Source organism: Pangasianodon hypophthalmus, chromosome 14 (genome assembly GCF_027358585.1).
Source record: "Pangasianodon hypophthalmus isolate fPanHyp1 chromosome 14, fPanHyp1.pri, whole genome shotgun sequence".
In the NCBI taxonomy this organism is placed as follows: domain Eukaryota; kingdom Metazoa; phylum Chordata; class Actinopteri; order Siluriformes; family Pangasiidae; genus Pangasianodon; species Pangasianodon hypophthalmus.
In genome coordinates, this window is record NC_069723.1 from 10,759,737 (window position 1) to 10,786,971 (window position 27,235).

General features: G+C 39.4%; 1 protein-coding gene across 13 annotated transcripts in view; it reads left to right on the top strand.

Moving 5' to 3' along the window:
• The window catches only part of myo18ab (myosin XVIIIA b), a 95,646-nt gene that overhangs the window by 51,112 nt on the left and 17,299 nt on the right, over positions 1-27,235 (top strand). For all 13 annotated transcript variants that reach the window (XM_053239900.1, XM_053239899.1, XM_053239909.1 and 10 more), the window contains 20 exons: positions 192-365; positions 690-780; positions 1,735-1,921; positions 2,511-2,597; positions 4,142-4,283; positions 4,413-4,572; positions 5,009-5,195; positions 5,327-5,525; positions 6,264-6,373; positions 8,197-8,262; positions 11,327-11,455; positions 15,480-15,623; positions 17,032-17,121; positions 17,665-17,784; positions 18,510-18,621; positions 21,975-22,102; positions 22,602-22,756; positions 24,550-24,673; positions 25,584-25,784; positions 26,121-26,231. In XM_053239900.1, coding sequence (XP_053095875.1) covers positions 192-365; positions 690-780; positions 1,735-1,921; positions 2,511-2,597; positions 4,142-4,283; positions 4,413-4,572; positions 5,009-5,195; positions 5,327-5,525; positions 6,264-6,373; positions 8,197-8,262; positions 11,327-11,455; positions 15,480-15,623; positions 17,032-17,121; positions 17,665-17,784; positions 18,510-18,621; positions 21,975-22,102; positions 22,602-22,756; positions 24,550-24,673; positions 25,584-25,784; positions 26,121-26,231 — 2,717 coding nt within the window. The remainder of the gene's footprint in view (positions 1-191; positions 366-689; positions 781-1,734; positions 1,922-2,510; positions 2,598-4,141; positions 4,284-4,412; positions 4,573-5,008; positions 5,196-5,326; positions 5,526-6,263; positions 6,374-8,196; positions 8,263-11,326; positions 11,456-15,479; positions 15,624-17,031; positions 17,122-17,664; positions 17,785-18,509; positions 18,622-21,974; positions 22,103-22,601; positions 22,757-24,549; positions 24,674-25,583; positions 25,785-26,120; positions 26,232-27,235) is intronic.

Consider the following 27,235-nt stretch of genomic DNA (forward strand, 5'->3'; position numbering starts at 1 on the left):
ACACTGATCAGTGGAGTGACTGAACTTAAATGGAATGATGTCTGATTTTTTTATTGATTATTTGTTTTCTTAATTTTTGACTATCATTCTAAAATGTTGTTTAATCACAGAAAATGTATCAGCAATGGCATTAGCCTTGAGCTCTTGAGTTGTCCAGCAGAATAAGCTCAACACGTTCATTTTTCTGACAGCTGGCCGTAAACAGTTTGCACGTCATGAGTGGGCCCAGAAGGCGGCCTACCTCCTGGGCTGCACCCTTGAAGAACTTTCCTCGTCAATCTTCAAACACCATCCAAAAGGAACCCTGCAGAGATCCACCTCCTTCCGCCAGGGTCCGGATGACATCGGCGCTGGAGAAAGCCCAGGTACACACCTTTGTTCTGACAGTCCAGACACACTAAATATATAAAATAAATAAAAATACAACATAGGCTCCAAATGCATGAGTCCACTATCAAGTTTTGATTTGCTCACTGAGGCAGAAATATACTTACAAATGAATTTTCTGAGGAAAGAACATTCTTCAGTAATATAGGCAAAAATGCCGATAACAAGAAGGTTAATAATCTTATAATTTTAGTGGTATTAATAAAATAAGAATGCTTCGTAGTAGATTTTCATTTAAGACATTTGCTCTGAAGCTTATTTGGCTTGCTGTGGTCTAAGCTAATGCAGTGTTGATGATTCAGGTACAAAGATCACGGCTCTGGAGTGTCTGGAGGCCATGGCTGCTGGGCTCTACGCAGAACTCTTTACTCTCGTCATCTCCCTCATCAACCGGTCAGCCCCTTCTCTGCTCATTTCCTCAATCCTCAGCACAGCACTGCAGCCCTCGCCCACAGATGAACTTAATGGAGTGTGGCTGAGAGCTTTCGCTTTGTGTGCATCTCCAAAGCGAGAAAACATGTTTTAGCAGTCCTTAGAAAACACAGCTTTAGTTTTGTGAATTTTATTCATTTTATAACGAAAAGAGGCAAGCTGAGACATCTATAAGTATAATCTGATAGTTTTAACACTTTAATCATTTTATGTATAAATTATTTAAAAACATATCCAGATTAGATTTTAGATGTTTTTTATTAAAATTGTGTGTCATTAGATTATTTCACTTTTTCTAAATATCACCATGAGTAAAAAGCATTATATCTGAAATTTTAAAAAATCTTCCGGTGTGTTTAAAAACATTTTGGTCTAAAATATTTAATGTTAATGGCCAAAATTATAGAAAATATAATTTCTCAAAATATATCAATATTCTAGACATGCACAAAATCTACACAGTTTAGGAAAAACATTTTTTTTACAAAAGCTAAATCGTTCACTAGAGTGTGGCGCAAAAATATTTTTTTTAAATTTTGGATTTTGTGTAGAAAGGTTGAAAGGTTATACTAGAGACATGCTAAATTGAGAATGGCAATTTGTCTAGAAAGCGACAAAAGTCAGGGTAATGATTTGTGTAAAATTACAGTAATGGTCTCAAGTGATATAGTGGTGAATCATATCATATATTTTTCTTAAAAACAGCCTTCAGTACTCATGAAAGGGTTAAAGGATAAATTATTGTCCCAAAACACGATTATGTAAACTGCAAATAATGAAAACCTTTTAACAGAAGTTTGCAAATCTCACTGAGAGATGGATCTCACTGTGATTCATAAAAAAAAAGCAGTAATCTTACAGATGTGCAGTGAATTGCAAGATAAAACGTGTGTTATGTGTGCGTGTGTATTTCAGAGCACTGAAGTCAAGTCAGCACTCATTGTGCTCTCTTCTAATTGTGGACACTCCGGGTTTTCAAAACCCTCGGCTGGCTAAGCGCGGCGCCACTTTTGAGGAGCTGTGCCATAACTATGCTCAGGAGCGCCTGCAGGCCCTGTTCCAAGAGCGCACATTTGTGCAGGAGCTGGAGCGATACAAAGAGGTACATCAATGGAGATATACTCATATAGTCAGTGTTGCCCCCCTCCCCCTTTTAAGATCATAAAATTTAAACCCTGTGCTTTATTGATTAATTCTGTCTTTAATAATCAAATTATGTGGAATTTATTGACTGACAAATTATGTAGATTGAGAATTAATTTATATGATTTATTATTTTGACAAAGTTTTGTTACTTGATTTTCAATTTGACTTGCCTTGTGACCACATGAAACAAATCCTAGGATAAAAATGAGTTTAATTGCTGGCATAAATCAGGTCCATACTAATATATGTCTAGAATACTGTGTCACTTATATTTAATTTGAGATTTGATAACATTTCGAATAGTGAGACAGTTTTAGCAAAATCAGAAACTAAGGAGATGATGAAGACTGAAGATGATATAAATGTTGAATGAGATCGACTCTCATTCTCCAAAAACATCTTTCTTGTTTTAATACTGTTCAGTGAGGCGTTATAGTTTAGTCATTGGTCACAGGGTAACAAAAGAAACTACTCACAAACCTGCAAAATCAAAATCAGTCATGTCCTAATCATAGTGAACTAATGACCCCTCTGTTCTCATTTAGGAAAATATAGAGCTTGCATTAGATGACATAGAGCCCAGTACATCCTTATCTGTAGCGGCTATAGACCAGGCCTCAACCCAAGCGCTGGTAAGCACCTCCTCCTTCCCAGTGTGCCTTGTCTGTCCAGCAGTTAGCATGGTGATCTTTCTCCCTCCATCCTGAAGCAGTGTGATGTACAAACACAGCAGCTGCCTCTTGCATGATGCACCTCTTTGTTTTGTTTTTTTCCACTTTGTGTATGCCAACTCCATCTCATTTACGGTGATTTTTGTAATGATTGTATTGTGTAATGTAGGTTTGTTTATGCTTCCTCCTGTGTCAGATGTAATAATGACAGTGATGACAGTGGAGTATCTGTGTGTGTGTTTTCTCTCTCTCTAACACACGCACATATCTTCTCATTTCTCTTGTACAGACAGCCACAAACAGATGTGAATATGGACTCAAATAAAAATGCATTTACAGTTGCACTTTCAACACTTTCAAATAGCAATGAGCCTGTAAATTTATCCTTCTACTGACAGAACAAACATTAGCAGCAGCTACAATTTCATTGTATTGCAAAAACCAGGGAAGGTAAAAAGCTGTCATAAAATCATGAGGAAATATTAACATTTCCACTGACATCAACATTTGAACCTTTTTTTTTTAATTTACCAACAGTAACGCTTTGGTACCACCATTTAAGACAATCCATCAGAAATAGATAGATTTTTTTATTTATGTCCATCCAACACACAGGCAGAATCCCAAATGACTTTGGAGCACACACTTTGTTTTTATGTTTAATTACGAAATTGATACACAGGTTAAATATCTTTTCTAAAAAAAACGAAAAGCATCCCATTATTTTATTAGTAAGATCTGTTTTTCTACATCAGGTGTCCAGATTTATTTAGTCAAAAAGTACAGTGTGGCATCTGTTCTCCCTTAAATATTATGAAACCTATTTGATTTGTATTTTTATTTTTATTTTTAAACTGAGACATACATTATGTTGGCTTGTATGCAACATAGCTTATATTGTGGACTTTATATCTTATTTTGATATGAGCGCCCTTACTGAATTGGATGGCTGTAACAGTCTTCCCCAATGTTAAGTAATCTCACAGTAAGCATTTTAAAAAATTATGGAAAATTTTCCATTTATTCGATTAGTGGAAGTTGTTCAGTCCTACTAGACACACACACAAAAAAAAAAAAAAGTAAAGAAATGGTCCACTGAAATGCTTTTTATACATTCCCCTGAAGTCTTTTGAAATCAACAAATAAAATTTTGCTCTGGTTCCCACCACTGGAGTCAACCACAAGCGATAAGACCAAAAAAAAAATTATGGCAAGCCATTACTGGCTTTAATTGCTTAAGTGGACAGCCAGAGTGCAAAGTTTAAAATTGCCTGCCTGACTGCCCTGGAGCTTTTCTTTAATGCGAGGCTTTTAATGAGGAATCTCTGGCTAATGGCTCGTCTTTTGCTTGTGTGGCATTAAGATGATTAGGCTTTTGTGGCTCATGCTCCCACCCCCCCTCTGCTTCACAAAGAGTGCTCAGCCGTGCCGTGTTTCTGAACCCTGAACTGTGTGTTTGTGTGCATCTTCTTGTGTGTGTGTGTGTGTGTGTGTGTGTGTGTCAGGTGAGGACGCTGGCGAGGACTGATGAGGCACGTGGATTGCTGTGGCTGATGGAGGAAGAGGCTCTGCAGCCCGGGGGCTCTGAGGAAACTCTGCTGGAGCGCCTTTTCAGCTACTATGGCCCCACGGAGGGAGAGGTCAAAGGTCAGCATCATCTCACATGCATCATCTCCCTCAATATAAGCAGCACAGTTCCTCCAGAATCCATTACAGATGCAGGAGATGGGATTGTGCTTACACAATTTTTCAAATCCACATTTTCTTCTCACCCAGGCCCTAACCTGCTGCTGAAGAGTGAGAAAAAGCATCACTTCCTGTTGGGTCATAGTCATGGCACAGACTGGGTGGAATATGATGTTCTGGGCTGGTTGTGCCACGCCAAGCAGAACCCAGCCTCCCAGAATGCTGCCACTCTGCTGCAGGACTCGCAGAAGTAAGACACACTTCCCAGTGACCAGCAGAAAATAAATGAAACATCTTTATTTGAATCTACCATAAACCCAGTGTCCATTTTAATGTATGCCTTTATCCTGAGAAGTCTTTCATCATAGTTTAGTATCTAATGCACTTTGTTTTAGAGGTAGATAAATTCTTGCACCTCAGAATTTGTCACTTGACTTGATTGAAACTGATTATTACTCTGAGAGGTTGAATGAGCACCAGAAGGCTCACTAAAAGTGAACTAGTAAATGGAAAACTATTTCTTTTAACACTCACCTGTCGCTGAGCAATGTTACTATATTACAGAGGACTGTGTTCTTGTTGGCCAATGTGTACTTGGCTAAAGAGTTTTCTGTGTCTCACTGTTTAATTTGTCAAACATGACATTAACCTTTTTGTCTTTTTCTGTTGTTGCTTTTGCTACTCAGGAAGAACATCAGTGGGCTGTTCATGGGGCGTTCAGGAGGAGCCACAGTGCTGTCGGGCTCCATTGCCGGCCTTGAAGGAGGCTCTCAGCTGGCCCTGCGTCGCGCCACAAGCATGAGGAAGACTTTCACCACCGGCATGGCTGCTGTCAAAAAGAAGTCCCTTTGCATCCAGATCAAGCTGCAAGTGGTCTGTACAAATTTTTGAAGAATGTTTAGATTTTAGTCAGAAATATTTAACTGTATTGTAAGACAACCTGTCAGAAAACGAAGGTGGCGAGAAATCTATTGTATGAACTGCGTTCGTGTTTGCTCTGCCAGGATGCTCTTATAGACACTGTGAGGCGTTCCAGGGTGCATTTTGTGCACTGCCTGCTGCCCAAAGCGGAGGCCCAGAGTGGAGAGCTACGTGTTCACGGAGAAAGCAGTGACACAGGGCTCATGCAGCTAGACGTGGTGCTGCTGCGTGCTCAGCTCCGAGGCTCCAAACTGCTCGATGCTCTGCGCATATATCGCCAAGGTAGGACAGGAGAGTGGGATGATACAAATCCGCCTGGACAAATGTCTCTGTGCCAGTAGATGCTATATAAAATGTGCATTTTGGTCATTTTCAAATACTTGACACTTTCCACACTTACTTGTCTGGTTTCTCACTTATAGCGTACTGATAATCCTCCCAATTATGAGATTTGATTTTCAGTGTTTTCTTACTGGTGTGGGATTGACGAAAGTGGTTGTGGCAGTTTTGACAGTGTGGAAATAAAATATCCCCATGACCCAAGGGCGAGCTGATTTCACGGTCATCTAAGGCCAGATTCTAACTTTTTTCTGTAAAGTGCACTAGTCTCAGAACACTACTTTTGTTTAATGTCAGAAATAATCAAAATAAGCGGTAATACATCTTAAGATTATGATTTTGTTACATTCTTCATGAAATTAGCTGAAGCTGCTCTTTAAAGATAGATTGATGCTGTAAGCAGTAAAGTGAGCCTGTATTCAAGATCATCTGTGGATTTAATTTGTTTTGATAAATATCATTTCTATAAATTCTGCAGCAAAATCAGCAAAGTGTGTCATTGTAAAACTGCTTGTTTCCAAAGCTGATATTAGAATCAGCAGAAATCTGTGGAGATTTGCCCATGAAATATACCTTGTACATTGGCCTTGTCCTTGTGTTGATCTGGCACTGGGAACTCTCTCATAAAACTCATAAACCTCACACAATCAGCTCAGCCTCTGGCTCTCCTCTCTCTTCAAGGTTACCCCGATCACATGGTGTTCTCCGAGTTCCGCCGGCGCTTTGACGTACTAGCACCCCACCTGACTAAAAAGCACGGACGCAACTATATTGTGACAGATGAGAAAAGGGTGAGTCACTTTGTGTGTGTGTGTGTGTGTGTGTGTGTGTGTGTGTTCTCCTCTCTGCTTTTCCTCCATTAGCTGCCCTACTGTGTAATTGATTATGACAACGCTGGGGGCCCTGAGCTGAGTAATGGCCAGCTCTGCTCATTGTTCTTCTTTCTGTCTCTGCTGTCTCAGCAACAGTACAATAAAACAACTTTAATCAAAGACCTCAGTGAAACCTTTATGAGAACCATCGCGTCCTCCTAGCTGAACTCACCTCAGGGAAATAGAAAACTTCAGGGCCGAAATTAGGATGGTTATTGTATGTTATGAAGAACACTGTGAACTGTAAAACTAAGTACATTGCTGTTTTCTACAGTATATGCAACAGAGGCATAATGGGAGTTTAGATGCACTTCCCTTCTTTAATTTTCCACATAAAATTGGATTTTCAACAGCATTTAAAAAGACCTTAAACCTATGCAAGAGATATTTGGACAGGAAAAAGGCAGTACTGTCTATAAGGGAATTTCTCAGTCAGCCAACTTTAAAGGAATACTCCAGCAGTTTTCAAACTAATTTATGTCTGCCTTGTCTGTAGTGTATGCAAAATTATCACTAACAAGAATTTCAGCATGTTTGCCTACACTGAGAAAGGAATGGAAACCTGTTTATACTCACAACTCTCTTATAATGGAAGTGTAAGAGCATTTGCTTGATGCAGTTATAGATTACTTTTTGACATTTTTACATTTAAGTTATTTGTAAATTAAAGTTTAAATCTGTGTAATTCATCATTTGAGAGATGGGACTACTTTTTCAGAGGGAATAAAATTATGGCTCTGCAGGTTAATCCTCAGTAAAAGCATTAAGTAGCTGGTATTAATTAGTACTGTATTCCTCTCTTGTTGGTGTTTATACTGTATCTGTCGCATCAGAAGAACTTTTATTATGCTGTAACAGTTGTAGCTTTGAATTTGTTTTGTATCATTGTGTGTTTTAAACATTCTTGTTGATGGATTTCATTAGCTGCACTTTTTCCATTTCTTTCTTAGTAGAAATTATTCACTTATTCTCTGTGTTAATAGCACATCCAGATACACTACAGAGGCAAGATTAAAAAACACTGGAGTATTTCTTCAACACAGCTGCTCTGAGCTTCTCTGGCTGAATTGAAATATTCGAAAGACTTCTTCAAAAACCTCTGAGATGTCCCACATGGGACACCATGTGGGACTGTGTCTCTGTGTCTCTGAGAAATATATATGGAAAATAGGACGGTTTTTATAAAACATGTGCAGCAGTTATAGCAGCTAATTGTCCTTGTTTTTTGAATGTAGTTTACTTGCTATTTAGTTGCTCTATACATATTTAAATGTGTTATTGTTGTATTGTAAATGTGATATTGTGTTCATAAAAAAATTGTGTTGTCTAACCAAGCAGATAACATATAAAGATTATAGATTGGCCACAACACCCAGATCTCTGTGTGATCAGTAAAAATGTGCTGTTGCTCTGAATGAGAGTTTCATATTGGAACCCACTTTAAAGTAATCTGTAAAAGTGCATTTCTTACTGGCTTGGTAAAGGCATGTGAAGAGACAGTGACTTGAGAATACCACTAGAGAAACACCATCTGAGCTGAGTGAAGTACGCACTTCAGCTACACTTGAATGCTGATGCACAAGAGGAGAGTCAGGGTAGTGAGGCAGTTTTTAATCAAAGTGGATGGAAATAAACATATAGGGCCCATGCCAACACATGGAGCAATGCAGAGCTATGACATACTGAGGTGCACTGTTTATTGACTTTCTGTACCTGTCTGAATGTGCGTGTTTGTGTTTCAGGCTGTGGAAGAGCTGCTGGAGTTTCTGGAGCTGGAGAAAAGCAGTTATCACATGGGTTTGAGCAGGGTAAATAGCGACACATTTTCACTCTGATCACAGGCTTCGTTTAATTTCATACTTTTAAGTCTCTTATCCATTAATAACCTTAACCTTCAGGTGAGATGCGCTCATGTGTATTCAACAATCCTCTATTATGGATCAGTGCACAGAATAAGCATGTAGCATACCGAATCAGGGCAGGGATCAGTTCTGAACAGATGGTATGATTTCCATTTAGATTACCAAATCATTTGGTTTCCCTCTACGCCACTCAGACATACTGCCTCTAATCCATGCTGCCACCCCACTCACAGCTGGAGAAAACAGTGCAGCAGCCAATAGGGATATGGGCCAAGAGGTTGTTCCTGTTCGGCCATTCATTGATTCTGCAGAGGTGATGAGACTGCCACTTTTGTAACCATCATTTGCTGGAGCCTTGGAGCGCGAAAAACAATTAAGAGACATTTGCTTCTCTCAATGAGCAGTCATGACTTTGGCTAGGGCCTGGAAGGTCCTGCTGCACTCAGTTGTCCTCCATGCTTTGTGCAATTAAAGTTGAATTTGTGCCCTTTCCTGAAAGATACTGGTGGATGGTAGCTCTGCATTTAGGGCGCTCTATACGCCAGTAAGCCACAGCAAACACCAGTCATCTCAGTGAGATCAAAAAAAGTAGCAAGGAGAGGAAGCTAGCATATCAGCAAGCTCATAAATGGCTGATTAAATGTCGGGGGAAATGGGAATCTCTAGGACAATATGCAGACCACAAGTGGGTGTTAATTTACATGCATGTATAAAAGCATAACATTGTAACCAATATGACCACAATTCAGGTCTGCATAATAGTAGTAGCTACAGAGTGGCACAACACATAACCTTCACCTCATCATCAGGAGATCACTAGTTCACAAACCATGATGATAGCACAGCCATCCGTGGCCGGGAGACAAGGGAGCAAAATTGGTCGTGCTCTCTGGAGGGATGGCACACAACCTAATTGTGGGCATCTGTGAGCTCATGTATGTGGAAGAGGGCAGATAGTGCTTTCCTCCTGTTGTGTTATGCATCAGTGTGATGCAGCATGAGCGGCTGTTCTTAAAGCTGGCTTCATGTTTTTTGGAGGAAGCACATGTTCACCTTCACCCTCCCTGATTGGTAGTTGTTGTATGATGGGGAGAGCTGGTTGGTGGGTGAGAATTGGCCAAGTTGGGGAGAAGTGACTGAATTGGCGAATCGGGAAAATCCAAAAAAAAATTAAATAAATAAATTGCTTTATAAATACAGGAGCTACAGGAACTTATAAAGTGCATTTCCACCAGAGGACTCAAGGATGGTTTTTAGTTCATGCACCATAGTCCTAGGATCCTTGTAAGTTCCTGCTCCAGAATTGGTATTTTTTATGAACCAGAAAGTCAGTGTGGGAGCTTGTCATACTGAACTGATTAGTCCAAGCTTCTTGTGGCATGTGCGCTCACAGTAAGTGGTTAAAAAAAAAAAAAAGGTTTGAAGTGTGAAATTGTCCTTTCTATGCACAACTGGATTAAAAGCTACGTTAAAGTTAATATCATATTTGCTCTTCAAAGCAAAAGAACAAAACTGCTGCCGCCTGATGAAATGTCGTTCATCAGTTTGCGGTTTAATAAGAACAATAAAGAGATGTACCTATTATCTAATTTTGCAAAAAAGTTCAAACACAGCAGAAGTGAGGTTTGTCTGTAAAGATAATGCCCTCCCACAAACTAGCCCAGAATCAATCAATAATGGGTACAGACTTCAGTATTTGGGCCAAGCGTGAAAAACAGCTTGAGGGCATCAGCATGAATGAATTAATGGAGATTAGTGAACATCAGATTATTATGCGCAATCACTGTGTGGGAATCATTGTGTGGGTGTTGACATTGTTTAGCCCAACAGGACTGTAGCTGAGAGTGTAGCTGCTTGGGTCTAACCTTCTGATATATGAGCATTCACTGGGATTTCTTCTCCCACCACCACAAGTCAAAATGCTCTCTTTTGAGTTTTTTCCCCATCTCATGTTATTTTTTCTGAAATTATGATGAGAAGAGCTTCATTACCCGTCTGACAAAGCCGTTGTGCTCAGATAACCATGCTGACCTTCAGCTGTCAGTACTGGAGCAGCCATGCAACTTAGTGGGTGAAGGATTCAGAACTGCTTGCTGACCCAGATGGCACCCCTTGGTGTTGCTCAGTGGTTTCATCAGCATTCTTCATCATGGGTGTCAACACGCACCGTTCCAGCTAACTAGCGTGTCCTAAAAATGTGCTGCGATGGTGTGATTTAAAAATAGTTGTGTAAAGGGGGTGTTCTAGTAAATGAATTATGAAGTCTTGGAAGATCATATGGTGTTATTCTGTAACCCACCACTCATCTACAGGATGCTGCTGCTGCAACACGTGGCACAGAAATGCTGCCTAGTTTTGATCTGTAGTGAAAAACTTGCGCTGTGGCACGACTGCAGATAAAAGCTCAATCAAGAGACGTTTGCTGCCATCATTACTGATGTGGAGTAATTTAATCAGTCGACACTCAGTGTACTGGCTGTTAAATTCTTTGTACATCCAGGGCAGTAAACAGCCCCATGGCTCTAACTCTGCCTTTAATGCTGTCAATATGTTAAAGCAATTAGAATCTGCAGGGTTTGCTGTGTGTATTGTATCAGAAAATATCTGATTGTTTTTTCCACACTCATGTTGATCCACCTCAGTTTAACACCTGCATCACAGGGTGGACAGTTATAAAGGAAATGGAGTATAGTCAGAGCTTGATACGAGAACCTCAGAGTCTTCCCTGCACATATTTTTTTTGTGCAGAAGCGATGAAAAAAAAAAACAACACAGATTTTCATCCACTATTCAGCCACTATCTGTATCCATCAGTGCTCTTGATTTGCATGTTATGTTGAAGTATATTTTTTTTATTTCATACAAATAGAACATGTGCAAAATGAGAGAGACGCTTGTTGCCGCTGACATGCTTTAGAGAAAGTGACTATAAACATAAAGTAGTCAAGGGAGTCAAATGGCAGCGTTTGTTTTCCAAGCTGTGGAAATGACAGATGTGCTCTGTGTGCAGGTGTTCTTCAGGGCAGGCGTTCTGGCTAAGCTGGAGGAACAGAGGGATCTGCAGACCAGGCGCAACATCACTCTCTTCCAGGCCACCTGCAGGGGCTACCTCGCCCGGCAAGCCTTCAAAAAGAGGAAGGTGAGTGCCGATAGATCTTTTTAATTCTTTCATATAAGCGTGACCTATTAAACATCTCATTGCAATAAAAATAAATCAATCAAGATGAGACAGCATGACTGCATTAGATTTTGTTCATTGGGCTGCTTTTGAAGTGAGAGCTCTCCATGGTGAGTGCACGTCCATCTGCTGTAGGATTTACCCATCAGGACTACATCAGGATTTCATCAGAGCAACCCATAATAAATCCCACTGGCTGTGCCCTCAGCTGGCAGATAACATTCAATCTAACTGTCTTCAGGGACGCGCTGCCTCTCACTCAGCCCTCCATCGTGGCTGGATCGATCCCAGCTTGCTCGTGTCCTCTCGAATCCTGGCTTGCTCGTGACCCCCACCCTCACTCCAGTACCCTGTGTAAATTTATACCTCTGTTCACTCTCTCTGTTTCGCTCTAAAATCGATATGAATGTATTTCTGTGGAGACATGTTTGTAAATGAAAAATAGTAGTCTAATACTAAGGCAGAAAGGATGGAGTCATGTTTTCCCTCACGGAAATAGCGTTTATCGAAATGGTTAAAATGGAGACCTAAATGAACAATGGGAAGTGAGTTATTTGGTTGACTAAAATGTTTCAGAAATATTTATGATGTGAATTGGCCCTTTGAATATGAAGACATATTCTCACACACTTGCTTTCTCTCATCTTCTTTCTTTCTTACTCCCATTCTCTTTCTCAGTCTGTCATTCTGAGAAAATAGCACAAAGCTGTCATATAACTCTCCCACTATAAGTAACAGTCACTTTGAGGTGTTCTGTTCTTACATCACACATAAAAGATATGTGATTCTGTGTATTTATTTTCTCTCAGTACATTTAACTGTCAAGTGACTGTTTACTTACCGCTGGTGAATTATATTACGGCTTTGTGGTGTGGTAGTTTCATCAGTATTTTCACATACCTGCGTGTTCCTAATTCTGAAAAGACCTCAAAATTTAATCTGCTTTGTAAAACTCGTTCTACAATAAGCCAGATAACAGCTCGTCTGAAGTGAGTAGCACAATGCTATACACAGACTTCAACAAAACAAATTTTTTATTTGGTATGTAGGCTCTGTTAAAACTTTGAAAAAGTGGTTTTTCATTAATATTTCTATTAATGACATTGCTTCCACTGATCTACACATCATTACTGTGCAGTAGCAAAGCATGAGTTTAAATGTTGCCTGCATACCAAATGAAAACTTTTATTTTGCAAATGTCAATCAGGAGAGGTATTTTTTTCTTCATTTTTCTGGTTGTTATACCAACTTGTTTGCTGAGCAACTACAAATTAAAAACATTTTATCCTGGGTACAGTGAGTAATGGGGCAGGACATTATAGCTAATCTTGTTGATGGTTCAGGCTGGTGCTGCACTTTCCTATGGAGTTTACCTGGAACATCATCCCTGTGGTTTAATAGAGCTGTTTGTCTGTCTGAACATTTTTGCTGATGTTTTTCGTAGGTGCATCTGTAAAAGGTTTACACAATATCATTGCTTTTTCAATCCACTTTTGTGTAAAGGAGGCATACTGTAGTTTAAGTTTCTGGGTTAAATCCATCCTAGGTTGTGACATTTATTGGAGAGCAGGAGTACACTGAAATTGACCTGCTGTTTTACCCCCAAAACCTACAGATAGAACAGATTTGCTTCACAAGGCTTTTTCAGAAAAGGAAGTGTGTGAAAAGCCAGGCTGTGGTGTGAAGTTTATTTGCAGTCTTCAGCTAATTAAACAGTGTTCATTTGGATGTAGGCAGGATGAGGAACGCTGCACAAGAACTGGAAGAGATAGTTTTTCATTAACTCTGTACGAGACTGTTAAATGGAAGTAGTCTTGCTTCACCGCTGGGGGGAAAAAAAAAACAAAAAAAAAAAACAGAAAATTGCCACAAATTCCATTTAATTTTCTTGTGCTCTTTCCTGTTTGAGAGCTCCTGAAGCCTGAATTGCGGCTCTTGGAATAGAGATGTTTCCAAAAGAACATGGTCTCCCTCTCTTTTAGTGGTGGAGCGATAATAGCTCTGATAGACCTATCATTACAGTGAAATTTTAGCTGAGAGTCATGCAACTTTTTATGTGCTGATTGAAAAATCTAAATGGGAATGATGAAAAACTTTCCTAACAAGGTTTTCTCTTGTGTAGAAAGAAAAGAAATGATAAAATGCATTCATTGAATAAATCATTTCAAATCCTTTTTAGAATTTAGGATAGTTAACTGTAAATCTGTAAATTGTCTCCACATTACTTCACTCATCTGTGTGGCCTTTCTGGAGCCTCCTTTTCATCGCCTTATTTCATACAGGAAGAAATATTGTCGAGCAGAACTTGAAACAACAGAACCTAATGACAGCCAATTTATTCCCATGTCCAGATCCTTGCATTCAGGTAGACAGTTTATTTGTCTCAACCCAGCTGACAGAAACACATCGAATTCATAGTGTCTGTTGTTACAAAAATGTGATTGTGAAATCTAATGTATATGTAGGTGCCTGTCCGAAGTGTGTATTCAAATAAAAGCCACCTGCTGCTTCACGTTAGAGTTCAGTCGAGCTCAGGCCCTTGTGTGCAGGGCTGTTTGAGAGGGAACAGATACAATTTTGTTGCGTGTTAAGACTCTTGCTGTGTGGCAGATTACCTGAAGGCCATTACCAGCTTTCACAACTATGGGCTGAATTTTGCCACTCTAATTGGATTTCCATATAATCTGCTCTTATTGAAGATACGCATGTTTCAGCAGCCAGGAAACCTTATTGCAGTTTAAATTAGCTGCCGAGTAGCATTGATGTGCAATTTAATTATACACAAGGGCTTTGGATCTGCTTCATAGTCCAGCGATGAGGAACTCTCAGCAAGGAGAGAGGCTTTTCTATAGCGTGGAATTTCCACAGGTCCCGAGCCCAGAGATTTGAACCTTCCTTTACTCGCCTGTTATCTTCCTGTTGCTGCTGCGCTGGAGCTGGACAGAGCTGCTGCTCTTTCCTCATTCCTAGCCAGAACTCTATATAATGACAAAAAAATGAAGAAGAGACCAACTAAATTAAAACACTATAGAAAAGTTGTGTTTCATATTGTTCTAGAAAAACGTCTATATAAATCACTATAAAACGAACTACTGTTCGTTTTTTAGGCAGTTCTTTTTCTATGTATGTTCTGTGTATGAGAATGAGTCTGATGAAAACCTTAATTCTTTTCTTTTTCATTGTTTAATGCAAACACATTATCTCCGTTTTGCTCAGTGCAAGTGTTTCAGCACTTAACAGGTCTCTGGATTCATCTAGAAAAATTCAGTTCAATTCTAATAAGCATATGCTCTTTGAACATCCCATTCCAGATCTAGTCCCCCTTTACTGTTATAATAATCTCCACTCTTCTCAGAAGGCTTTCCACTAGATTTTGGAGTGTGGCTATGGGGATTTGTGCTCATTCAGCCATGAGAACATTAGTGAGGTCAGGAATTGATGTCAGTCAAGGAACCCTAGGGCTCAGTCGGCATTCCTGTTCACCCCAAAGATGTTCATTGGGATTGAGGTCAGGGCTTCCACGCCAACCTTGGCACACCATGTCTTCATAGAACTTGCTTTGTGCACAGGGGCATTGTCATGCTGGAACAGGTTTGGGCCCCTTAGTTCCACTAAAGGGGAATTCTTAATGCTACAGCATACAAAGACATCCTAGACAATTGTGTGCTTCCAACTTTGCGGCAACAGTTTGGGGAAGGCCCACATATGGGTGTGATGGTCAGGTGTCCGCATACTTTTGGCCATATAGTGTATGTTGTACAAGGTTTGCATTTGACTCACCCTCGTAGTTGGACCTGCTGATTTGAGTGTTCCACATGTGCCCCTTTTTACTGTATGATGTGTTTAAAAATTCATAAAATACCAAAATAGGAGCATTATTTTAAAAATGCTGGTGTTCTACCTACTACTGTAAGGATATATCAGTTGAATGTTCAGTGTTTTTGAATGTTGTCTGTGCTCTAACCAATGTGCTACTGTCTTGCAGATCCAAGACCTGGCCATCCGCTGCATCCAGAAGAACATCAAAAAGAACCGTGGCGTGAAGGATTGGCCCTGGTGGAAGCTCTTCACCACCGTGCGGCCTCTCATCCAAGTGCAGCTCAGCGAGGAGCAGATCCGTGGCAAAGACGTATGTGCCTGCTTATTTATCAGCCACCCCCCAACCCAGTGCAGGCTCTCTTTGTCTTCTTCTCACGCTTACTATAAGTACCACTCTCAGCAAAGCCCTGTCCCAAATGGAACAGTAAAACCTGTACGATGAATCAGACAAAGTGTGGACCTTGCTCACTAAATTGTGATGACTAGTGAAACTATTGTCATTTCCAAAGATACATGAAAAATCAGGCCCTTCAACAAAGCACTAATTATCAAAGATTATGCACGATGGTGAAATTACCTACTTACAGCCTATGCTGTAGCTCCATATCAAATGATAAATAGTCTGCAGATGAAATTTTTTGTGTCCAGTTTTTATTTGTGAGCTATTTTATGTTTTATAACCAATATATTTTTCTTCATTGTTTTCCACCGTTTGAAATGATTGGTGCTATCCATCTGTTTAAACTGTCCCAAATGAGAAATCGGAAATGCTTCATACACAGCTGAGAAACTACCAAATATCATTTGTATCTCTTTATCTTTTTCTCTCCATGAGTTTGCATTTGTTCGCTCTGTTTTGTGTCTGTTTCTTTCTCTCTGCTTATGTATGCCTCCATCTCTCAGGATCCACCTTCTGAATGGAGTCCTCTGCAGACACTTCAAAAGCACTAAATTGTTGTGCCATGTCTGGGTTTTGGCATTTGACAGTGGCAGACCTGCACTTGAAGCCCATGTGGATGGCTCCTCTTAGTTGCTCTTCCCTGTCGTAGTCCCTCCTGAATTCCAGCCTCTCAGAATTCATTTAGTCTCAGCCAAAGCACTTGGCCCCTTTGATTCCTGCCTGTGCATTTTTGGCTCGGTGAGACTGTTTGTAGAAGAATGTGTGTGAATACATTACCTGTGTACTTTCAGAATGCTGGATCTTTTAGGATGTGTAGTGGCACAGAGATGTTGCTTGGATCAAATGCATCTGCTCTTCTTGTGGGACACTGCAGTGAGCCTACAAGTCAGCAGGTGTATACGTGTTTACGCGTGGCACGTCCACTTGGCTGCGTCTTGCTGAATGTTGTGCTCAGGTAGTGAGGCGTGCCGCTCAGAGAGAGAGAGATCCGAGTGCTGACTCTAGCTCAGGGCAGCCTGGTTTAACAAAAACAGAAATGGTGCTGCTAACTCTTTTACCCAGACAGTACACAGAGCCACACCTGATCACCTTCAGCATTCGAGTGAGAGAAGAAGAGGCTGAAGGAAAGAGAGCAGAGAGGGGTTTCTTTATATATGCTTCTAAATGGATTGTCTCTCTGACTGACCATCCTTTCTTTTAAACTGTCCATCAGTTGAGTGTCTTTACTGATGATTGTTGATTGTGTGTTGACTGTGAGCTTCCTGTCTGTATGTTTTCACTCTGACTGCCTCCTTCTGTTTGCCTGATTTTTTCTCAGGAGGAGATTCAGCAGCTGAAGCTGAAGGTGGAGAAAGTGGAGAAGGAGAGAAATGAGTTGCGACTCAACACTGATCGTTTGGAGAGCAGGGTGAAGTTCACACACATTTCACTGCTTGTACCAGAGTCAGAACAATGGCCAGAATAGGGCAACCGCTAAGATGCTAATAAAAGCATTTTCGCAATAATAATAAAATGTTATTATAGTTATTACATATATAATATTTATATTGTTCTTTATATATTTATAATAATAATAATAATTTTCATGATTTAATGCACAAGACAAAAAAAATAATACAATATCTAAGCTTAGCTGTATTGCTGTGATTGATGTTTAATTGAAGAAGCCATGATTATGATTAAAACATGATTAATTATGCAGCCCCAGGTCAGAATGTGAAGTTTCAGATTATTTTTAGAAAATTACAGGATCACACACACACACACACACACAAAAGCACACCAGCTCTGACCACCTCCCATGACATAGCTAAAACACTAACAGCTTTGTGTCACATATCTAAGGCATGATTTTAAGGTGCAGCAATGAACTGATTCACTACAATCTGAGTTCATTTAAAGCAGGGCCACTGAATGATAGTAAGCGCCTGCATTGCTGTGTGTGTTTTAGATCACAGAGCTGTCATCAGAGCTAGCTGATGAAAGGAACACAGGCGAGTCTGCCTCTCAGCTGCTCGAGTCCGAGACCTCTGAGAGACTACGGCTGGAGAAGGACATGAAAGACCTTCAGGTACCTGCAGAACTGCTATGACACACACTTAATTTGCAGTGGAGCTGAGATTTGACAGAATAATTTGTAGGGCACCTACTTGTCTTGGAGTGTTGTGAATGAGCTGGGATAATTAGTAATATTAATAGTAAATAATATTATGTGTACTTTACCCTGCATTCACACTAGGAAGCTACAAGTGACTCCCATGTGGGAATGCAGCGACTGCTATTGTTATCTCTTGTGGGTGTACACTGTCCAGTTTTTTTTAATGTTCAGTTAAAAGGCAAGTTGTATGCAGTAATGTATTGTATAATGTAAAACTTTACTGAGAATAAATACTCTGAATTAAATGTTGCTTATCGCCCTGCGGCTGTGATGCCTCTGTTGCCAGTGTCACAAACGTAAGACATGCATTGTTGCATATATATATATATATATATATATATATATATATATATATATATATATATATATATATATATATATAAAAATATATATAATGTGTGTGTGTGTGTGTGTGAGAGAGAGAGAGAGAGAAAGGAGGGAGGCTCTGTACTTGTCTCTGCTGTTCTGCTGTTGGTATATATACAGTACATATGTGTTTTTATTTGTTTGGCTGAGTTGGCCTGCGAGGTACAGAGCTCTTCTTTTTGAGCAGATGATATTTACCAGCAGATCTAAGAGCGTGTGTGTGTGGTGTGTTTGTGTGTGTGTGTGTGTGTGTTTGTGTGTGCGCGTGTCAGGCCAAGTATGACTCTATGAAGAAGCAGATGGAGTCTATGGAGATGGAGGTGATGGAGACTCGGCTCATACACGCCTCCGAGCTTAACGGAGAGATGGATGATGATGACACAGGCAAGTGACAGTACTTCCTGCTCAAAGCACTCAAGCACATACACAAAACACACCACTGCCATTTCACTATAACTGTGTAGACTGTGATTGGGAATGAAGTATATGGCCAAGTCTTCAACTATTAAAGCACTTCATGAAAAGGAGCAGAAATGACACATGCATGAGCGATATTTTGAGTTTAAACATATAGGCATGCTGTATAGTTTTTTTTTTCTCCAGCCATCAGTGTTTATGTATAAACTTGTCAGCTTCTCCACAATTAATTCCCCCAGACAGAATAACAGCACTGAGACTCCTTCTGTAATATTTAACAAGGTGACGCTTGTAGAGAGATTCTGGCTCCTGTCCTCCATTCAGAACCTTTTAAGCTTCTTTATATTATTATTGTTTGGTCATGTGGAAGATGATTCAGATCACAGATTTTCAAATGGGGTTTAAGTCTGGAGACCGAGATGTCCTTTGATAAACATTGATTTTGTGTCCTTGTACCAATATCTCTGTTGATTTGGATGTTGTTTGGGGTCATTATCTCCAGAGGCGAAGTATTTCTCAGCTAAAATAACCGGGTATTTTGAAGAAATCACAGTGCCAATAATTTAAACTCTGGACCACTAGTCACAAAACAGCCTCAATGATTCAGCAGCATATTTTAATCAGAGCAGGGTTTTGGGACGAGCTAGAGGGTAATATGGCAGAGCTGAGTGGGGCCAATGTCAGCAGACTGACTTTCTGACTCTCAAGATGTCATATGCCAAACCATGCCCACCACCTACGTAATTATTTTATACAAACATTTGTGCCTATCCTCATTGAAAGCTCCAAGCGAAGAACAGCATATGATACCCGAGTTTGGAGCTGAGGCTGCGGTTTCTATCTGTCATGTGACTGTGTTTAGCACTCAGCCCCAGGGATTTTAAGAGACTTTGGGAGTCCGTGGCTCACTGGACCTTCAGATTGGCTGGTTTAGAGCTTGGATTCAGGTGGGCTGTCTGGCCTCGGTTTGTGACCTCCTGACGAATGAGAAAATAATCTGCTGGATCAGGCGCAGCTCTACACCAGCCACCATTAGAGCGTTTCTGTAGAAATGCTGCACTGCTATCTAGAGCACAGACATCTCTCTGTTGGTTCCCTTCTCTTTTCCTCTATCGGAAGGAAACAGTTTTAGGTGTAGTAGCTCTCATGCATGTTCTGTCTGTCTTTTTGGATAGCATCATTAGGAAAGTATTTGCTGACCTCTAAAAAGTCTGCGACCTTCATCACTGCAATGTAAAGACAGGTTCTGAGCTGAATAAGACTGATGATGCTCCATGTGTAAGATGGGCTCTGTTGTGCTGAACTGTTTCCTGTTTCAGTATGATTGATTTCTGAATGTTCAGGCTAAGCCATGTACATCCAATTTATCCTGCTCCCCTGCAGTTCCCCTCTGTCTACTGATTATCCCACTGCTCTCCTCTGTACTGGTACTGTTAAGTTGTTAAGGTTCCTATAGGATGCATCAAACATTTTTACTTGGAAATGCACGGTTTTGATATAAAACAGCTGAGAAGTTGTTAACTACTATGTGGTACTATTTAAAGCAACGTGCATGTAGGAGTGGGCAATAAAAGCAAAATTATTATATATGACATTGTTTTCAGAAATTTGCATGGTAACTATCATAGAATACACATTTTGTGGGTATCTAAAGAATCATTTACAAGCTTGTAGTATCACAGACACGGATTTTTAAAAATTTTATATTTAATCACTCATGTAAATTGCAATGAAACAAATCAGAGAACAATTTACTCGTGAACAATCTCAAGGTGCTGCACCACAAACCAGCGGCGTGAAGGTGGCTTAATGTTCTTAATATTATATTAAAGGTTCATATAAATCTCCCCTAACTAATACATGTCTAGGCAGAAATCTTGGATCTTTATTTTTTACTGTGTGGTAAGTGAATGTAATGCCTAATTTATGCTTGGCTTTGATACTGGCACATTAACTGCAATCATGGATGTTGTGAGAGCATTCTGGCTCCATGCGCCTGTCGATCACCACATGATGCACAGTTTTTGAGCACGGAGACTATACCCATTCCTCTGATGCTTCTGCAGCCCTCAAAACACACATAAACACACAAAACAGCATTAAAACTGTGTGAACACTCATTTTATGTGACGCATGACAACAAAATCTGTTGTCTTTGAGTTTTTTTTTTCTCAACCAGGATGTGAGTGGTTGACAAACATCTTCTCCAACTTTAGCCTTGTTTGACTCATCTCTGTGATTGTCATAACTTTTGTGAAAATAGAGAACACAGTGATCTTATCTGTTAAATTTTATCCCCTTCTCAGGCTGTGAATGTGATCTGCTATGCAGTTTCACAAGAGAGATGTGAAATTGTTCACCAAACATTTAGGTACATTTCTAGCTCTCCAGAATTAAACTGCCAGAAGGATTTTTTCCAGCATGTAAACAATCTTTTTGAATCTTATTGCTGAAACCCCAGCTATTTATATCACTCATTTTCCTCTACACAGGAGAACAGGAAAATCATAGTCTGATGTTTTACAATTTCCATGATGACCCCAGTTTAAAAAAAAAAATTTGTAGCTTGATCACAATTTAGTAGGCTGGCTAGCTATGTGAGGACTAAAACATGGCATGCTGTTACAGGAAAATTGTCAAAATATATTTTATTCCTCTCATATCACACACTTTTTATCCATTTATGGTTAAATACATATAATGTTGGGGAACGTCCGTGAAACAAGTTCTTTATCTTTTTTCTCTCACTTGAATTTAATGAGACAAAAAAATGCAGCTTGTCATGTTAAGTTTCAAGATTTTTATTTGTCACATACATAGTTGTATACAGTATATAACTTGCAGTTACATGAGAACCTGGCCTATTCCTCTTTAGACTGTGTAAAAAAAATTCGGAAATGAATAAGCAGTGTGAGATATATGAAATATATGTACAGGATGAAATATAGGTTACTTAGCAACCACAAAGTTTTCTGTCCTGAGACTTAACCATGATAGAAAATGTGAAGTCATAGCTTTACCTCTTGACTGTTATTAAACCCTGACACTGGATTCACCATCCGAAAATGCTAATAAACTTAATCTTCTCACAGAAAATGTCACCATATCAAACTTCTCCACAGCTATTTAAATGGAGCATGCCCGAAACAAGTCCCTGTGGAGGTTACTAGAGAACCTATAGTAAATTATTCAGTAGTAAATTAATTCAACAGTATAAGATTCTTTAATGCCTCACAAATACATCATGATAATTTGATATTTTTTTGTTGAACCAAATAAAAATCTAAATGTGTGTGATTCTATGTTGTGTGCTTGTATAGGAGGAGAGTGGAGACTGAAGTATGAGAGAGCAGTCAGGGAGATCGAGTTCACCAAGAAGAGGCTGCAGCAAGAGTTCGACGACAAACTGGAGGTTGAGCAGCAGAACAAGAGGCAGCTCGAAAGAAGGGTAAGGCCGCATTCTGCTAATACTGTGTAGTGCATATTAAACCTATTATTGTTTCAATGCAAAAAACAGGAATTCATTAAAGAAATAGTACTTTCCATGACTTGGTGGTCATGATACTGTGGTTACACAACGTACATCATAAATGTCTAGCAGACAGAAATGACACCTATCTTCACACAGCTCATGGGCAATTGCCTCATGCACTTTCTTACCACTGCAGCTTGTACTGCTGACAATAATAAAAGAGATAGAAAGGCACATCATACTCAGAGTTTATGAAGGATCACAGAGTCGCAGTGAAATTCCGCTGCTCTTCACTCTGAGTGATGCAAGGCAAGATGCCTGCAGACTCAATGCCAGTCTGTAGAGATGTACACAATTATCAAAGCCGCATAAAACACTGTCTCCAGAAGCTGCCTGGGTTTTTCCTTAACCAAACAGAAAGGAGACTTATGACAAGCTGTCTGAAATGGCGTTGAACATTTTATGTGTGTGTTAGCTGACAGACATGCAGGCAGACAATGAGGAGGTGCAGCGGGTGGCGCAGCAGCTGAAGAAGAAATGCCAGAAGCTGACAGCTGAGCTCCAGGACACCAAACTCCACCTGGAGGGCCAGCAGAGCCGCAACCATGAGCTGGAGAAGAAGCAGAGGAAGTAAGATTGGCAGCATTAAGTGTCTCTCAAATTCTTCCAGTTTTCAAGCATAACGTGGGCTAAGGGCTGAAAGTAAGTGTCGATCACAGTGTAGGGAGGAGTGGACAGCGGTTATCATGGTTTCCTAACAAGGTATAAGCAGGGATATGGCCAACAATACAGTCAAATGTACTTTGACACTTAATATATAACACCTCAAATGTAAATATATTTTAAAAAGGTGCAAAATACTACACAAATATAAAATGTAGTGTTTTCTTAAAATAGAGAAATGCATTTTCTGAGGGGGCCTCAATATCAGTAGTGCTGGGTAATCTGAGCGTTCTTGCTTAATATAGCTAACACTACACTAGTAGTATGAGCTAAATCATGAAGAGTTAGGTATACTGTTTCTTTAGTTTGTACTTTAGTTAATATAAATGCTAACTGTTGGATCATAGAAGCTTTATCTGGTAGGTACCACAAATAAAAAAGATCATCTCTCATGTAAAACTTTTAAAGACTTGGCAGTCATCCAGTATCAACACTCATGGTTTTAGTGATATTAGTGACATTATGACTGTTGGCATTAGCCACTGAGAGGCCTGAAGGGAACACAGTGAGAATGTTGGGAACTGTAGGCAGTGCTGAAGGAGTAGCTGGCACTGTGCCCCTTACTTTCTTACAAGAGAAGCTAAAATCCCAAATCACTTCCAAGTTCAGTGCAGCCTTATGAACCTACAAATGACAAAAAGCATAGCAGCTGATAGGCAGAATAATTGGAAAAAGCAAAGTCTCTCATCTGCAGAAAGTACGTATGTGCACTGAATGGACGAGTTTGAGTTGGTGCATGCTTTACTGCTAGCTGAGTGTCTCCTGGTTTTTGAATGAACAAGTGTAGTCACCTCACTTGGGGGATGTGTGAGCTCCAGGATAGACATCATAGTCTGTGTTGAGCTGTCAGTCGACATGCACACTACGTCTATCAAAATGACATCAATTTAAACTGTCAAGTCACTAAATAAAAAACTGACAAACAAATTGTCAAAATTATAAATGGCTGTTAGTTGGAGTGCAAAAATCTGATGATGAGTACATCATTATCATGACTGATATTGTCCTAAGCACTAGATCAGTTCTGGATTAAACTTGACATATTTTCCTTGTATGAAATATAACTGTTATAACTGACACCACATAGACAATGCACGTGAACATAAAAGATCTTAAACCATGTCGCATTCTTGTGATGTTTTTGTTTTTCAGCCAGTACATCAGTTTTATACTGAAAATGGAAAAATGGGATCAGTGCATGCTTATCTAAAAGACAGTATCGTTATAATCATTATAAGAAACATTGTTCAATGCCACAATGTTGGTGTTGAAGAGTGTTGAAGTAGCGCTGTGTTAGCTGTGTAACTCATGCCTTAAATCATTGTCATTAATGGATACAAGCCTAAAATTACAAAAAACTCCTTTAATGCCGATGATTGCTTTGTGTAATTGTTACATTTACAGTGATATGAATGATATTTTGATGATATGTTAATCAGCAATGTCTTATTGTTATCTTTCCCACTGATGGCTTTAAGTGATGGACAGACTTTATCTCTTATCTGACTGCCCTACTTCACCCTAGTCATATTTAAACCAGAAGCACATGTCCTAGAACTTCTTTAGGTTTTATATTGATTTCGTTGTATTATATATCATTGATATGCTATTGATGTCAGAGGCTTCATATTCTTCATATTCCCGGTTTGTTAAAGGAAAAAAAGAAAAAGTGACGTGTGTGTACATGTGTTTGTGCACAGGTTTGACTCTGAGCAGAGTCAGGCCCAGGAGGAGGTGCAGAAAGAGAGAAGTCAGCGTGAGAAGCTGAGCCGGGAGAAGGACGTACTGACCGGAGAAGTGTTCAGCCTCCGACAGCAGCTGGAGGTCGGCAGCCTCTCACTTACTACGTCTCATCCTCTGCTTTCACATCTCTTAAGACACAATACATAGTTATTACATCTGGCATTCCATTAAAGTTCCTTTAATTAACAATGTTTTCTGCATTAGTTAACATGAACAATCTATATGCTTCAGTATTAATATACCATAAGTAATACAAGTTAGCACATGTATAAAGAGAAGTCGGTTTAAACATTAACTTGTTTATTCAATGCTTGCTTAAAAAGTCATAAATTAGCAAAAATTAAATTATACCATGTTCGTAAATGTCAATAACTTACTGAATATGTGAATATTGTAACTTGCTTTTCAGCTTCAATTTAATAACTGCAAACATGTTAATCAAGCTGTTGGTTCATACTGGCCATCATGGGCTTAATTTTTAAGCCTTTGCCGCTAGTTTCTTGTTTCTGCTCTTCTTGTAATAAGTGATTTAATATAGGATTTGTATGGCATTATCCTTGCTACCACCAGAAGAACTGATTACATTTTGGCATTGATCCAAACATAGGTATTGTTTAAGGGTATTTGAGGCAGACATGTTAGTAACAAGAAGGACTACACTTGTTGGAGGCAGAGTTCTACATGTATTAGTTGATACTATGAACTTTGGTTAATGTAGTGCTGATTATTTGGTTAATTTAGTTTATTATTAAAAAAACAAAACATCATATATAATACAAGTGTCAGTCACTGTGATAATATTGCTTATGGTGTAGTTCATAAGTTCATGGTTAACTAAGGTATTAAATAATATCAGTTAAGGGATCCTTAAAGTGAAACACTACATACTTCAGCATTGAAGACTGTCTGTGTATTTGTGTCTGTGGGTGGGAGTGAGTACAGATCACAATGAGAGCTGTAATAAGCTAACACTGGTTATGTTTTCACTCAGGACAAAGACCTGGAAATGTGTGCTCTCAATCTGAAGTTGGAGCAGATGGAGGCTGAGCTGCAGGATCTGAACTCTCAGGAGTCGAAGGATGAGGCCTCGCTAGCCAAGGTGAAAAAGCAGCTCCGTGACTTGGAGGCAAAAGTCAAAGATCAGGAGGAGGAGCTTGATGAGCAAGCAGGAACTATTCAAATGTTGGAACAGGTACGCACACACACAAATACAAAATCAGTGCAGCTTCCTGAAGGGAATTGTTGCATTTACATTCACACACTTCAAGAATGCAACTCATGTTTAATGTATTCATTTTTTGAATAATGCAAGTCCCCATGTATAATTACCACATGATATGCAAATTTGTTGATATATTTATAATTGGAAATATTCATCCAGACAGGGCACAGTCAGCATTTCTTTTTTTTTAAAGAAAAAAGCCTGAAAAGTAAAGCCTGCTTAGTTCATATTGTTGTTTGGCATAAACACATGCGGCAGGAGTGTGTGGATTGGTGTGCAGTGATATGCTATGGTGTGCTCATGCAGGCCAAGCTACGTCTGGAGATGGAGATGGAGAGGCTGAGACAAACACACTCTAAAGAGATTGAGAGCAAAGATGATGAGGTGGAGGAGATCAGACAGTCATGTAGTAAGAAGGTAAGACAGTTTCCTTTTACACCGAGTTGTGTATCTCTACTCATATTCCCACTTCATCATAATAAGTGGAAAAAAAAATGTCAGTGGAAGAAGCTCCCTTTGCTCGCAATGACTCAATTATGCATAAAAAATATGCCTAGGTTTGCTGATAAATGCCCATCTAGTTCAACATTCTATAAAAGGAAAAAAAAAAACACACACAGTAGAGTTCTCATGCAAAGTGAGTAAAACAAGGTATAGTCTGTAATGTAATGACTAATAAGTATAAGCTTCATGCTAATAATCAGGTTATCTGTGGGTCACAAGGCTGCGCATGGAAGCAGGTGTTTCAAAACAGCTATTCTTGTTGAGCTGCCTGATTCAGCTAAGAGATTATTGTAATTTTCTACTTACTGTCCAGTTTTAAAGCCTGTCTAACCTGATGACAATAGCCTCTTCCAGGATGGTAGTACCTTCCAATGGTTATTTAGCAAGAAATCAATATAAACCATGTGCTGTTAGCCTTTCAAACATCAAATCAACCCCCCCAAACAAGAAAGACAGAAAAAACCTCAATCATCTTCTGTTTTCACATCTTTACTAAAAAATCTCACATACTGAGTCAGTGCCAACCATTGTGTTCTTTTCTTGCGTCATCCTCTCCATTGTTCCATGTGGAAAAAACTGAGTTCACACAAACACAGCCTCCTTTTTTGATAGAGCTTCTCAAAATAAATTCCATGTATCTGAAAACATTCTTGGCTAATTAAAAATTGTGATTGTGAATTTGTAGAGATACTGTATTTTTACCCACTTGTAACACCAGAATACATTTTTGTTATTTCTGTTGTACTGTTATGATGCCTGAATTGTTTTCTTGCTTTACTCTTGACAACATCGGGAAGTTTCTTGACATCATCAGGAAATTACCAGATGAAAGTGGGGTTAAAAATATGAGAACATCTCTATAGATGTTTCATCAGATTATATCACTGCTGAATTTTTTTGATAATTACAGTGCATTC